Source organism: Opisthocomus hoazin, chromosome 1 (assembly GCF_030867145.1).
Source record: "Opisthocomus hoazin isolate bOpiHoa1 chromosome 1, bOpiHoa1.hap1, whole genome shotgun sequence".
Lineage (NCBI taxonomy): Eukaryota > Metazoa > Chordata > Aves > Opisthocomiformes > Opisthocomidae > Opisthocomus > Opisthocomus hoazin.
Window position 1 is genome coordinate 28,617,940 of NC_134414.1, and position 14,958 is coordinate 28,632,897.

The 14,958-nt window shown below is 38.0% G+C and overlaps 1 protein-coding gene across 3 annotated transcripts in view; it reads left to right on the plus strand.

The window, feature by feature from the left end:
• Positions 1 to 13,229, plus strand: part of PDS5B (PDS5 cohesin associated factor B) — a 129,976-nt gene extending 116,747 nt beyond the window's left edge. Inside the window, exons 31-35 of one of the 3 annotated variants that reach the window (XM_075420258.1) lie at positions 1,091 to 1,196; positions 3,927 to 4,369; positions 4,461 to 4,562; positions 7,505 to 7,646; positions 8,456 to 13,229. In XM_075420258.1, the coding sequence (XP_075276373.1) occupies positions 1,091 to 1,196; positions 3,927 to 4,369; positions 4,461 to 4,562; positions 7,505 to 7,646; positions 8,456 to 8,491 (829 nt within the window). In that variant the 3' untranslated portion in view covers positions 8,492 to 13,229. The remainder of the gene's footprint in view (positions 1 to 1,090; positions 1,197 to 3,926; positions 4,370 to 4,460; positions 4,563 to 7,504; positions 7,647 to 8,455) is intronic. The other 2 variants (XM_075420267.1, XM_075420277.1) reach the window with 2 other exon arrangements.
• The last annotated feature ends 1,729 nt before the right edge of the window (positions 13,230 to 14,958 follow it).

Sequence of the window (14,958 nt, forward strand, 5' to 3'; positions counted from 1 at the left end):
TCCAGATTCTTCTCTGTATCCAGTGGAATGAATCTGAGACAAATACTGTTCTAAATCCAGTTGATTCAACAAAAAAATGCTGCACTTGCAGCCTAACCTGTTTTGTCATCTTCATGATCTCCCCAGTTCACCTGAGTTAAACTGATCAGTGTTTTGAGTGGAGGTACCAAAGAAGAAGAAAAGTCCCCTGGAAGTGGTGATAATGATTCAGCATGCATGGTATTTTAATTCAGTCTGACTGAATATACACAGGCAAGCTTGCATCTGTTAAGATGATGTATAAAAGCAGAGCTTCCGATTACATCACGGTTATTACAGATTTCATACTTGTAGGAGTGAGAATGTCTGTCTCAGTCTCTGCAGTGCCCAGGCCAGAGAGTTAAGAGTTTGTGTATTTGAATACCACTTTCCATTTCAGCGCATAGCATATTTATTTTCATTAAAAAATGTGCACTGTTACTTAAAAATGTTGCTTCTACCTACCCCAGGGCACATAAAACGAAATGACATTTGTATATTGGCTTTTGTGTATTACATTTATCTGTGGGTCTCGGTGTTTTACATACGCAGGAGGTATTATTGTCTGTATTTACATATATAGAAACGGAAATAAAAACGAAAATGCTCGCCTAAAGAACAACGGAAAGCTTAGGGATGAACTGGTCTCTGAAATTTAAATCTGCTGTTTTATTGCCTGAACCTCACCATAGGGAAGTGTGTGTGCGCTTTAGCTGATCTATCTGTGGGGATCTGTGATTGGTATATGAAAGTGTATGCAAATTAATATAGAAACACACAGATCTCTCATAACTCAGTAAGGCTCTTCTGTTTCAAAAAGCTGCTTATCTTTCCCAGTGAAAAAAAGAAAATTCAACTTGGCTTATGATTGACACCTTTGTCCTGAGACTTAGATGTTCTTGCTTGTGATATGTGGTGGCTATAGTGGGCAAAGTGAAAGGTTCTTACTGCAAGATTGTTCATGGTTTAGGAACAGATTTCTTCCGAAGATTTTTTGTTCCTTTTTTTTTTTTTTTGTATGATTGCCCACTATATTATAATAATGAGGAGAATAAATGTTTATTTGTTCTAGGCTTGACAGTACTGAAATGGACCACAGTGAAAATGAAGAATTCACACTGGCTTCGCCCTTACCAGGGAAGAAAACTGACAAAAGGGACGACTCTGATCTTGTAAGGGTGAGCTGTTTGGTTGCATTGCAGATGTGTCATTTTAAGTCACCAGGACTTTAAAATAAAAATTAATGTGGCGATACTTGATATCATTCAAGAAAATACGCTGAAACGTGAAACTGAGTTGATGTTGTAAACAACTGGAAAATGTGTTTAGAGTTGGATGTGAAAATGCAATTTAAAAAAAGGTTCAGTTTGTTTTTCATGTGTACATTACATTAGCTTTGCATCATACTGACAGTTTCTGTAAACTTACAAGATCACCAGTTATGATTAGCAGGACATTGGTAATATTGTCAGGGATAGATTCTGCTACAATTAGGTTGATGGAATTAGTCCACGATTTGTCTCATTCTCAGGATTTGTTGGTGAAGCATTTGGGCCATTGTTCAAGTTGATAGCTTCAGTGGGCTTCTGTTCCCCAATATACAGTAGAGATTTTTTTTTTGTGGGGGTTCTTGATGTTTACTTGAAGTATAGCTTTGGAAGAATTAATTGGATTAGTTTGAGAATGATCAACTGTACTGGGGTTTTGGGGGAGTGGTTTAACCTGTCTGAAATGTCAGATCGCCTCCTGAAGTAGTAGAATTCTGTATCATACATGATTTTTTGCTAGTAGCTAGCAAAGTGATAATACCTCATTACAGCGTTGATGCATTATAATTCTTGTCTTTTTTTGTACTGTACCATCACTGGTGCTAAGACATGTTCTGCTTTTCCAGCCCAGATGTGTTTTCCTTTCAACAGCTGTAAGGAATAGCAACTGTTTGTTCTCTGGTTATCTAGAATACTAAGAGAGCATCATGATTGGATTTAGAAGATCAAGGAAGAGTTATCTGAATAGCTGTATGGATTCTGGTTTCTTGCATGCAACTTTTACTGCAGTGAAGGCAGCAAAATACTTGGTTCTAAATGCCGGGTATCATAAATAGAAGTTGCACCATGATTTTAAAGCTGTCTGTGTATAATATGGTCTTCAACAGGTTTTTAGGGCAGAGTGAGATAACTGATACCTATAGATCAGTGCAATCCTTTAGGATGTAAAATAGTCTTAATGATGAACAAGCATGTTGCCTATGCTGTTAGATAAACTGTTTGTGAGAACATTGAACCCCAAGCGATAGCAGAATGGTGTCAGTGCTATGCTCTTTCACAGTGTCAAGATCATTCAGGAGAAATTACATGTGCGTCTATCTTGGAGAGAGATTTTAGTGAATGACCACTAACCAAGGCCTTTGAAAGTGGTAGCCTCGTGCTTACTAATTCTTAGTGATGGATCTATGTATTTCTGTAGGTTAGTAATGCTGAAGGTTCCTAATGAGGATATAAAAACTGATTGGGACTCTCACTTGAATGTAGTGATTTAATATGTTAAAGAAATTATAAACAAACTAAATATTGTCTCAAGCAGTATTTGCACCTGTATCAGAATACAGAAAAATAAACCACTGAAGAAAATTGTAATTGTATTGTGATTCTAAGAGCCGTTCAAATAATAACCAGAATTTACTAGTGGTATGTGAAGTTCTTCTTTGTGCCTGAATAACAGCTGGCAGTCTGTAAATTTGGTAGTATTTGGGATATGCATAAAAAAGTAATACTAGAAACAAGATCAGATTTGTTGCAATTCGATTTTCTAGAATCCATTACGGATGTCCTATATCTGATGTCACTGGTGGTTTATTTTTGTCTCTGACATTTCTCTATTCTTCCGTTATGTCAGTGTTGCATTTTTCTAGGTTGCTTGGGACATTAGCTACTGACTAGTAAAAATGCCCTGAATTTTTGCTTGCTTTGAAGTGCAAATAACCATCTTCTGCTGTGGTATCTTGTGGGAAAAGCAAACTGACTTATAACAAAACCAGAAAAATCAGGAATCTCTTGTGTAAAAAAAAAAGAAAACAAAAAACCACCAAAAAAACCCAGCTCTGATGCTTCCGGTGTCAATAGGTCAATTTATCTGTAAGCCTTGAAAGGTCTGAGAGTCCAAACAGCTGCTGGCATGTAATTAATGTTTAGAAGCATCAAGTTGAATTGGTAACCAACAAAGCTAGGTGATAAAGCAATTACTTCTCCCTGGAAGTGTTCAAGGCCAGGCTGGGTGGGGCTTTGAGCAGCCTGGTCTAGTGGAAGGTGTCCCTGCCCATGGCCGGGGGGGTTGGAATGAGCTGATGTTTAGAGGTCCCTTCCAACCCAAACTATTCCATGATTCTTTAAGGGCTGGGTGGGTTTTTTTGCTTTGCAGAGCAAATGTTGAGTTGTAGTGCAGCTCTGACAGCAGTGCTTCGGCAGCTACCACTAACTCCTGTGCTTCCTTGTGCAGTTATAAGTTCAGGTTGTCCACCGTCTTCTGTATTAGTGTCTTGCCACTGCCAGCACAGGAGCCAGACACAAGCACCCTGTAGCTTACAACAGAGCTGAAACCACAAGTTGACAATTCCCATCTTCTATATCTTTATATTTTCCCATTGATGAAAATGCCGCTGTGAATGTTCTAGCCAATTCTTTGCCACAGCTGAGGATACAAATGAGGAGGACCTTACACACTTCACTGTTTTGACTGCTTACCTTGAAAATAATCTTTGAAATGGATATGTTAGATAATCTTAGCAGACAGCTTGTGTAATGTGCAGACACTTCGTCTTGCTAGGGAAAGTTTCTGTAGCTCTTGTGTATTTGACAGTTTAATATGGCAGTTTAATTTTTTAATTTAAAGATGCAATCTTACCTTTTCAGTCAGAGATGGAGAAGCCTAGAGGAAGGAAGAAAGCAGCTATCACAGATTCAGAAGAGAAACTAAGCATAGATGACCTGAATAAATTGGGTCAAGAGCAGAAACTTAGAGGTAGTCAACGGGGAAGGAAGAGACCTGCAGTTGTTTCAGAATCTGATGAAACACAATGGCAAGAGGAAAAAAGGCTAAAAGAAGATGTAATAGAAAGTGAGGATGAACAGAACAGTCCACCAAAGAAAGGGAGAAGAGGACGCCCTCCCAAAGCAAATAATGGGGCAACACCAAAGGAAGAACCAGTAGCAAAGTCATCAAAAAGGAGCAAAAAAAAACCACCGCCAGCAGCTGCAGCAGAAGAGGAGGAGGAGGAGGAAGAAAGGCAAACTGAAAACATTGAACAAAAACCAAAAGGCAGGCAAAATAGGACACCGAAAAGAGCACAGCAGAGGTAAGCCTGTCGTCTTGTAAGCTGCATCTTTTTTATCCTTGGACATTAGTTATAATTTGATACTTTGCAATTTGGGTCTTCCTCAAAACAGAGCAGAACCATCTGAAACTAGTACAGTTGAATCAGCACAGTCTACGCCACAGAAAAGACGAGGAAGGCCATCAAAAACACCACCATCACAGCAAAAAGAAGTGTAAGTGGTGAATATTTTCTAAATTTGTGTTTAGTGAAAATTAAAAATACGCCTCTGTGCCCCCAAACAATCATTTACTGAAAATATTTCAGAATATTTTGATTGACAGTTAAGAAAATAAATTGCCATTGTTACTTCTGAAATGTTTTCCCTACTGCTTCTCCTAGAGCATCTCAAACCGGAGCAAGAGGCTACAAGTTTAATGTGCTCAGGTAGCATATAAGTGGCTTTGCTCTTCTAGGAGAAAAGTCATAAAGCACATGAGGGCCTTGAAGATAGGGCTTTGTTAGGACTTCAAGGAGCGAAAAGTGCTCCCATTTGTTTTGGACAGGGAGGAAGAATCAAATTGTCACTGTGGTGAAACAGTATTGTGGAGAATTAGGTTTATTTTGGTTCTTAAAATTATTGTTCACTTTCTGATTTGTGGCCTTCTTACCCACTTGAGTTATTTCCAAATGAATGAAATGTGCTACAATCTATGAAGGATAGTAGATCTTGAAAATTCTGAGGTGTATTAAGCTCCAAAATAAAGGTAAACTCTGTGGCTAGCTTCATTTTCTTGCACCGACTGTAGGAAACTACGGGTATCTCCACCTTTTCTGTACATGTATATGTGATATACGTAAAGCAGAGGTGTACAAGTGGACAGGACTTAGTTGCCCACCGGTATCAAACTGCAGCTCATGGAGCAGATTTGCAAGATGCTTTTCCAGAAGCTGGTGATAAAGTTCTTAGGTCACCACTTACACACATCTTCAGTCGGGCATTTTGTATTACTCTGTTGTTGTTCTGGTTTCCGGGCTTGGTTGGCATCATGTTGATCTTCCTCTGGCAGTTTAACGTACCAATTTGCCTGTCCCTGAAGATCTTCCGTACCAGAGATCTCTGCCTGAACAAGCTCAATTCAAATTCCAGTTTCACACCAGATGGCGTGTTCTGGCATTTTGCACGCACAATATCCCAGGCTTTCCAGTGTTCCGTTTCCCTGCCTCAGGGCAGACCTCTCCTGCTCCTTTACTTTGTAACCAGAAACACAGGTCCAAACGCTTTCTTGGTTGCTACAGAAGTCACTGCTACATGTGCAGTGGAACAAGAGCTGGAAACTGCTACTGCGGTGCAGAGAAGATGTGCTGACAAGTTATTGCTGGGTGATGTGGCATTTGTCAAAGATGCCCTGAAGATTGAAAGAATTTGTCAAAGATGCTACTTAAGTAGCTTCTGATTCACTTCTTGGTGAACTCAGTGTGTTTCTTTACCCTGTTTTAAACAGAAAGTAAACATGTGTCAGTACACATGATCAATGACAGGCATAGCTCTCGTTCACGTGTACGTACATTGTTCCTGGCATGAGGAGCCCAAGTAAGTTGTTCCAGGGTTCAGAGTTCTTGGGTCTATTCTAGATTTCATCCAGAAAACTATTGTATGTATTTTTATTTTGTGTGACCAGACCACACAAATTTTGACTGTCCTATTTCCAAATCTGCAAGAAAAAGGTGAGACCACAGTAATTCCTCAGTCTTCAGAGTGCATTGTAGTCAGACCTTTCTCCCTTTTCTGCTGTTATTGACAGCAGTTTGACTGAAGGGAGCTGATAGACTGAGCCGCACTGTGTACTACAAGATAGAATATATTTAATAAAAATGCTTAAAGCTTTCGGGGCTCCTTGGGGATGGTTTTGGCATAAGAATTTGGGATTTTATGTATGAGGTGACAGTGTATAACCTATTTCTGATAGCTAATTGAGTTACAAATTAGTGCATGTGAGCTGGCTTATTTTTGTAATACGTGAAAAGATGAACCTAGCTTGTAAATAATTATTGTGTTTCCTTTTGAGTTCTGTTGCTTCTGTCAGTCTTGGAAGGCTTCAGTTGGGCTAATTTGTATTGTTTCTCAGAGGATGTCATGTTGGTTAATTGGTGCTGAAACCCCCACTATGTTGTAATTACTATCTGCAATTCAGAGATTTTATCCTGTACAGATTTTCGTGTGGTTCTCAGGACTGAAAATTGCCAACATGTGTGGTTTGGTGCTGTCAGAGTACAGTTGGTTTGGACCTGTATGCCCTCATTGGGGATTGAAGTGTGTTTGTTGTCTGCCTGGAACAGAGTTTCTGGTTTAATGTCATCGATAAAGTCACCTAGTTTGGGTGCACCAAGACTGCATCTGCAGTGAGCGGGATGAGTTAGTGATTTGGTTCTGAACCGTGCTAATGACCCAAACCAAAATAGTAATGTGGGTACAGCTGTGTAGTTTTGGATACATATCTAATTGGACGCTTTTTTTAGCGGCATGGGGGGACTAGTTCTTGTTTTAGGTAAATGGGTGCTTTTTGCTTGTGGTTCAGTTCCCATGACAAACACAGACAATTTAAGATATTGTTGACTGATTGTTGATTATCCTGATAAAAGTATTATTATCCTAATTTTCCCTAGCTCTTAGCATGAGCTAGCTTGGAAGATTTGCGTTTCGGTTCATTATAGTGTTAATTTCATAAATTTTGTTGCATATAAATTCCTATAGAAGTAGAGGACATGTATTCATGGAATTAGATAGAAGGAAAAAAAAAACCCAAGTATTCAGTCTCTGGCTGTTTGGCTTTTCCTGTGCACTGGTTACTGTTGTGTCAGCCTTCTTTGGCCTGTATTCTGGCACTGAAGAGAAAAATCTGTCTTGTCTATAGAGGCAAAAGTTGTTCAGCTTTGTACTCCTAGCCCTCTATTCTGGAAGACTTTGGTTTTCAAATGCTGTTGTCCAGCTTCCTAGTTCCACTTCTTCTGTTCCATGTATGGATGAACCAGAGAGGTCTGTAAGGCAGAAGTATTGTATAACATGAAATTCTAAGGCTGCTGTTCTTGTGAAGTAGAATGGTTGCTCTCATACGGTTTATACATGTGCAGATCCTTATAATGTGAAACTAATTTTGATTTTTCTTCTGATTGTAGTCGTGCGGGACGTTCCAAACAAGCAGCCAGTAAAGAGAATGAATCTAGCGAAGAGATGGACGTATTCCAGAGTAGTTCACCTGTCAGTGATGACATTCCCCAGGAAGAAGTAATGGAAGAAGAGGAAGTTTCCACAATCAATGTAAGAGAAATGCCTGAGATTTTCTTTGTGAGTCTTTGTGGTGTCCTCAGAATGACTTCTCCTGTTCTTAGAACTTAACCTTCCTCTTTTAAAATGAATGAGGTGGTTGTCAGCAGCCACTGTTGTGTAGTGGTGCTGCACTGTATTTTCCCAGAGAAGCTGCTTTTCTTAGAAAACGTCAGATTTTGTCAAGTATCTTAACTTTTCTGCCTAGTTTTTGTTATCTGTCTGCCTCAGTTGTGTAGTACCTCATGGGAATGATTTTCCAGGTAACTCAATACCCATTTTTCTTAGCTAGATACAATAGTGAATAATATTTCTTGATACAGTAGCACTAAATGAATACTACTGGAAAAGAAGTATGGAATCTTGGAGAAGAATCCTAAACCAGTTTCTTCCTTTTACCAGCATATGCAAATATGTTAAAATAAGTTGATTTTTAGATGTATTTCCTACAAATACGTCAGTAATTTTAGTAGCAATACTGAAAATGTAACTGTGAATGCCTTCACGCTTTTGGACACCTCTGATGATTGGAGCATCTGAGTATGTGAAAACTCTGAAAAAGGAAACTAGATTGTTTTTGAATACTTGAAGGACACAGGCTCAGTAACATCAAACAAGGTTATGTCCTGGTCATTGACTGAGACTTGTACCAGTGATAAAATGAGTAATGAATGACACTGTATACAGTTACTCAAACATTATTGTGAGACTAAGCATTTTTTTACATTTTGAAGTGTGTTCTTGATTTTTTTTTTGAATTTTTTTTTCTGTAAAAACATTTAAAATAATTTTTCTTCGAACAGGTCCGTCGTAGAACTTCCAAAAGGGAAAGGCGATGAGTGAGCATGTAGTTACCAGCCTTCCAGGTGAAGCTTTGAAGAATGCTTTTAATATAAAGCTTGAGACTGAATGAAGCTGTTAGTGCACAAATGGGGTTGCTGAAAAAAAAAGACAAAACCTATTTTACTACCCCTGCATTTGCAGTACCTAGGTCACAAGCTTTAGCCACACACATGTTGATATCATTAACTGTGGATTTTTGTGAAGTGTAATGTGCGCTGGCTTTGTAGACATATGAACTAAAGAAGAAAACTGTAAATAGTTCTTTTTTTAATGTTTCTGACTTCTAAAGTGCTTGTATAGCTTTTATCTGCGGCTTTAAACTGACAGTACCCCACTGTTTATTGGATCTATTGATTTAAAAAAGACCAGTTTGTTGAAAATTGATCTTAAGCAATATCTGTCAGTGTTCGTATTTGTACTCTTGTTGACATTTAACTGTGAAAAAAAAAAAAATCAGTTGAACAAATAGTGCCACTTTCTTTTGCCACTATTTGTTGAGAAGAAGGGAGAAAAAAAAAAAAGTCTTTGTTTCCTTCATGAATCTAACCCAGTGTTTACCTTTAGGCACCTACTTATCATCAGAGGTGCTAAATTACTTTCTTTTACAGTTGAACAATGTTGAATAGAATAATAGAAGCGATGCAAATTGTGAAAGAAGTTGTTTGACTTGTTTTACGCCTCAGTATTGATGCCAGACTTTTCTGGACTTCTAGTGGCATTGAAAATTCAAAAAGGATTTAAAATATTTTAATTTTAAAAGTGTGTTATTAAATAATGTACTGAATACCCTACCCATTTTATCTTCCCCATCAGTTTTTATTAATCTACTGTATCAATAAAATTCTGTAACTGAGTTTTTAATAGTCTAGTATGTTAATGTGTATAGATATTTCCTTCTGAACATGATGTTCACAAAGAGCAAATTATTACTACATTATAATATGAAATCTGATATATAAACATTAGTGAAAATACAGTTCTTATTACAATGTAAAGTTAATCACAAAGAAAAATTTTATTGATGCAGTGTGTCTTTATAAAGCTGTTCTTGAGAGCCAAGTGTTTTGTATTTTATAGTGAAGTTGCATGTTTATGAAAAAGTGCTGAAAATGGGATGTAATGTTTTTTTTGGAAACTCGTATCTAGCAGTAGTATATGGTAGGTTGCCTCATGAGAGAACCTTTTATTGAGAGTTTTATTGTACTGTTTTGTTTTGTTTTTGTTTTTTGAGCCAAATTTTTTTTGGTATGAAGAGCTGTTTTTGTTGAATAGCCAGCTGTTGGATATTGCAGCCAAGGTGTTCAAGATCTGAATGAAGCTCCATTTTTTTTTTTTTTTTTTTTTTTTTTGTGCTGCCATAAAGAGATTGGGTTTTTGGGGTTTTTTTTTTTTTAGGTATAATCTGCAAACAAATAGAAGCAAAATACTTAAAGCAGTATCCTGTATGCAGTTTTACAGTTTACAAACTGTGTTTTTGAACCAAAATATATAGGTTACTACACTATGCTTAGCCAAGCACATATTATAATTTCAGCTGCTTTTCTCCCTCTGGTTCCCTACGGTTGACAAAGTGAAAAAAACAATTTCTAGCTTAAGAAAATTTTATCTCATTGAATAATGGAGCATTTTCATATAATCCATCAATAAGTTATAGTTGCAAGGTGGCCTGTAAAGATTAGAGGAGAGGATAATACTAAAACATGAATTTACCAATTTCCAAACTGTAAGATCACTAGTAAAGAAACCTTTAGAGTTTTTTCATTATGCTTTTTTTTTGTTAGCAGTGGAAAAGGGTTTGATAAACAGTGTGATTATTCTGACTCAGCTTAGCTTTCTCCCCCCTCCAGTGTTCAGCTTTTCAACATTTATACCTACAGATAATGGGGGAAATGGTGCCTAAAAAGGCAATTATGGTTGATTTGAATTGACTTTTAAATAGTTGGCACAATGGAACTGGCTTACGTATGCTTCAGCAGTGCAAATGCAAGTTGTTAGGAGTTTTTTATGGTGTAAAATGATTGAAAGCTAGCTTTATATTTTCCTCTTTGACAGAATTGCACTGAAAACATTTATGGAAGATGTACCTTTAAGTCCATTTTATACAAAAATATGAAAAATTGATGCTGAAACTGCTGCAGACTCTTGAGGCTTTATGTGCATAAACATTGTTAGGTTAAACTTCATCTCGAATATTGATGCACATTACTGATCATTGTTTAATGTAAATTTAAACTATAGTTTTGCAATTTAAATGTTGATTTCTTGGGTTATAATGTGTAATTCATTATTTCTTGAGAAATAGGCACAGCAAATTTCATTCTTATATTCAAACCTCTTCTAAGTTCATTCTCATCTCATACAAAGAAAATGAATATTTTATGTACTAACATTTTGAGACCTACATACAGTAGCTACAGTAGAGTATAATTATGTATAAAAGATAAATTGCTAACATTCAGTTAGCATGCTCTTCTGCAATGATAATGTTAAGTTTATAAAAATGTACTGTATTACATTAAAAGATCAGATTGAACTCACTGTAACAAGTTCCAGTATGAAATTTTTGTGAGATTACCGAAGTATCTTGCTGTACTTAGCAGCAAATTAAGTTTACTTGTGTTACACTTCCTTTTCTTGCTGCAGTGCAACAGGACACTTAGTGATCTGTAGTTCATATGCAAAATGCAAACAGTGATTGTAATCTTGATACTAGTGTTGAAGAATAATTCACTCAGTGATTCCAGAAGCATGGGATTTTTGTATTTGTCACCAACTGAGGTAATTAACACTTAGGTCTAGCTAATCCACTAACAGGAAGGAAACATGAAATTGCTTGAAAGTTCTAGTGCGGGTACACCTATTCCACCTAGGATAATCGAGAATCTTGTATGAACTATACTTCAGTCTGGCAATTGACTTTATTTTCTAGCAAAATTGAACCTTTTTTCAAATATTTTCACGTATGCTGTTTTGACGTTTCAATCTATGTGAACAAAAAAATTAGAATTTACAAAAAGCATTCATATTAAAGACATTTCCACTGAAAATGAATATGCTCAATTTGTAACTTGCAAAAAACTTAGACTTGAACATTAAATACTCCATTCCAGCATAGCATTTGTCATCTGATATTCTATAAAAACCACCACATTTTTTTTTGGATGTGTAGGTTTTTTCAGTTTATCAAAGCCTACTTGTGTGAATGCACATAATAGGTTTTGGATCCTACAAGTTTACATCCCTGTGGTTCTGTGGGGTTAGTTCTTAAATACATTCTCCCTATGCAAATAAAAGCACAAAACCAGCTACGCTGATATGTTTGAATATTCGAACGCTGGTGCACACAGGGCACATAATGTGTCTTGAAACTGTATACCCCAGACATACAAAATTCTGAGTTTGTGGATGGAAGTATTTTTAAAACTTGTCTGTGTTTATCTTTTTAAATATATGTGTGTATTGTAGAGATTGATACATCTCTACCTCATCAAGGTAGGTGCAGTACATATTTTACGACAAATTTTTTAAAAAAATACATTTGGGTGTGCCACTGTTTGCCGAAGGCAGTGTGTCTACAAACACATGATGAAGATGAGTTCTAGATGGCCATCCCACTAGTCTGGTGGCTCTGTGATGACCAAAATGATAAAACTGACCTGACCAAGACCCTCCGTCCAGTCACCCATCAGGAGGAGGAGAAGAGCCTGAGTGCGTTCTTGACTCGTGTTATGCTCACAGATTGCCATTCCAGTCTTTGCATCTTTGTTGGTTGTTGCCTTTACAAAAGATGTTTACTAATTTAGGTGCAATTTCCTGAGGCTGACAGAAGTGACATATTCCACAGCCATCAGCAGACTTCCTGCTGTGTCAGGAGGTTTGTCCAACATACTTAGGACACGTGCTCCATTACGTACAGTACAGCTTCTAGTATTTTGTTGCTAGTGGAACAGTAAGAAGCTGAATGTTGGCAGCTGGGATAGAAATACAGAAGAAGAAAAAAAAAAAAAGATTTGCATTAAAGTTCTTCACATTCTGCTGTATAAAAGATCTGACCTCTGGACAGAGTTCACTGAGTGCCATTATGTTTGTATAGGCAGGATAAACACAGTATATAGTCTGGATGACAAGAAGATTTCATGCTTGCATTTTTTTCAGTGTCTCACTACAGTCATGATGTGGTTTTCAGTAGCACTTTCATTTCTGTGAAGAAGTTTGATATTGTATATTCTTTTGAGATAGTAGCATCATATATCTATGTAAGAAGGAAGAAAGTCTCTTAAATACTGATTTCTAGCCCTGCAAATCAATATTTCAGTAATCGTGATAAGTTGGAACTAGTTTTAACATACAGTTTCTTTGGAGAGTGGATAACCTCTTATAAGGCATTTTATTTGGCTCGCCAGGTTTCTGATGACATGCAGTACTAAGAGAACACGTGAACTTAGTAATAATCTAAGTAGTAACAACTTCTGTTGGTATTGGAATATAAAAGAATGTGTTAGAAACAACATTCTTGCCCTAAAAAGCTTTTTCTTCAATATGTTGAGAGGACATGCTGATAATGTAAAACAGCTTTCTTCTAAAGTCACAGCACCTTGAAATAGTCTGCTTTGGAACAGCTGACTTTTTGGTAGATACGTTTTAAGCCTTACAGATTTCCTTGTTCCTTGTAGTATGTTTCTATTCAGCAAAATTCTTGTAAACTAAAGATATTTTGAAGAACAGAAGAGTGTTCATCCATAATAAAACAATAAGATGTTAATTTTAAGCAGCGAGGGGTTTTTTTTTATAGCCATGTCTATAGATGCAGTAACATGTTAGATGAACCTGACGTACACCGCCATTTCTCTGGAGCCTTCAACGTGCAACATACTGAAAGGCAGTAGAAGCTGCCTTTGTGTTTTCCCCAAAAGGCATTTACTGTTGTCCTTCCATAACCATTTCAGAAGAGAAGAGCTGGAGGAGAAAGGGAGAGAAAAACGATGGACTTTTTTACCTTCTATTTATCTTCTGCTATATTCTGTATGGTTTAGGTGATGGGAAAAACAATGGTGTGTGGAGGTGTGTTGGGTGAAAAGTGGGATATTGGAGGCGAGTTATTAATTTGAAAGGTGCTGGAGAGATGAGTAAAGGGTGGAGAATCAATAGGTAAATGAGATGGGAAGGCAGCTACTGGATACCAGATGACCAGTGATAGGAGTCTTCTATTCAAGGTGGAAGCCTAGATGAGGGAAGTTAGTGATGATGATGGTATCATTATTAATATTTCTTTGGGAGAACTGAGGATATGTTGCTTTCTTTGATTTGGAGGAAAAGGTTGGAGTGTTGACATACATGTGAAAACATGCATAGAACTGAGACTAGTGCGCAGAGTGTGTTTGTGGAAAGAGGGTGATAGCTGCTGCTGAGGGCAAGTGTCATTAAGGAATGTGGAACAGTTAGGCGAAAGAGGATTCTAACCTCCATAGGTAGGAAGTTACGGTTAAGGCAGCATCTTTTTATATGCAGCACTAAAAATGAGACAAAACAGGCCAAGATATAAGCCATCTGGAAACAAGAGCTGTCAAACCTGCCTGATACCAACAGCCTTCGCAGGCGCACGCTGCAGAGAGCAGCATATAACCATCAGTGATGGTGTCTGCTACTGTGCCTCTCACTAAGTCTTTCAACATGACCTCTTCTTAGCAGCTTTTTGTGAAACCCTGATGACCCAGTCTTTCCTACTAATTTGAATATAACTTCTTAGCAGCCTGGGGCAGTTCTCCCCTTCCCTCACATATAGATGTCCTCTCCTACGGGACTGCGGGCCTTATGCCCAGTCGTTGCTGCTTTTCATTCCTTTCAGTGGGCCCCAGCCAGCCAGGCTTCCCAGTCTGTCTCATTTGTGACATCAGCTCTTCACTGAGAGGGCAGTCCGTCACTGGCACAGCCTCGCCAGGGAAGTGCTCATGACGGCACCAAGCCTGTCAGAGTTCAAGGAGCATCTGGACCATGCTCTTGGTCCTATGGCTTATCTTTAGGTAGTCCTGTGAGGAGCAGGGAGTTGGACTTGATGATGCTTATGGGTCCCTTCCAGCTTGAGAGATTCTGTGGTTCTAAATGCAGCCGTCATGCTGCTTGTTCCACAGCCACCCAGTTGCGAAACAAAAGCAGCTGTCAGACTACTACCCAACTGCAGCGCGTATTGGAAAAGGTGTGTACGAGTTCTGCAGTTGAACTAGGAACTAGTAGTTGAACTGCTGCTACATTTTGATATCTCAGTTTCCCAATGTCTAGAGAACCAAGCTCCTTCCAAAGTTAGTTATCCCCAAAACTGTGAAGCCAACTTCCAATATCCTGCCTGCATTATCCAATGAAATGGCATGTCAGGACCCCCCTGAAGCGGAAGGAGCCGACTGTGTGCTCCCAAATACAAAACGGAGTGTAAACCAAAAGGAGGAATAATTTGGAGGGATTTTGGCGG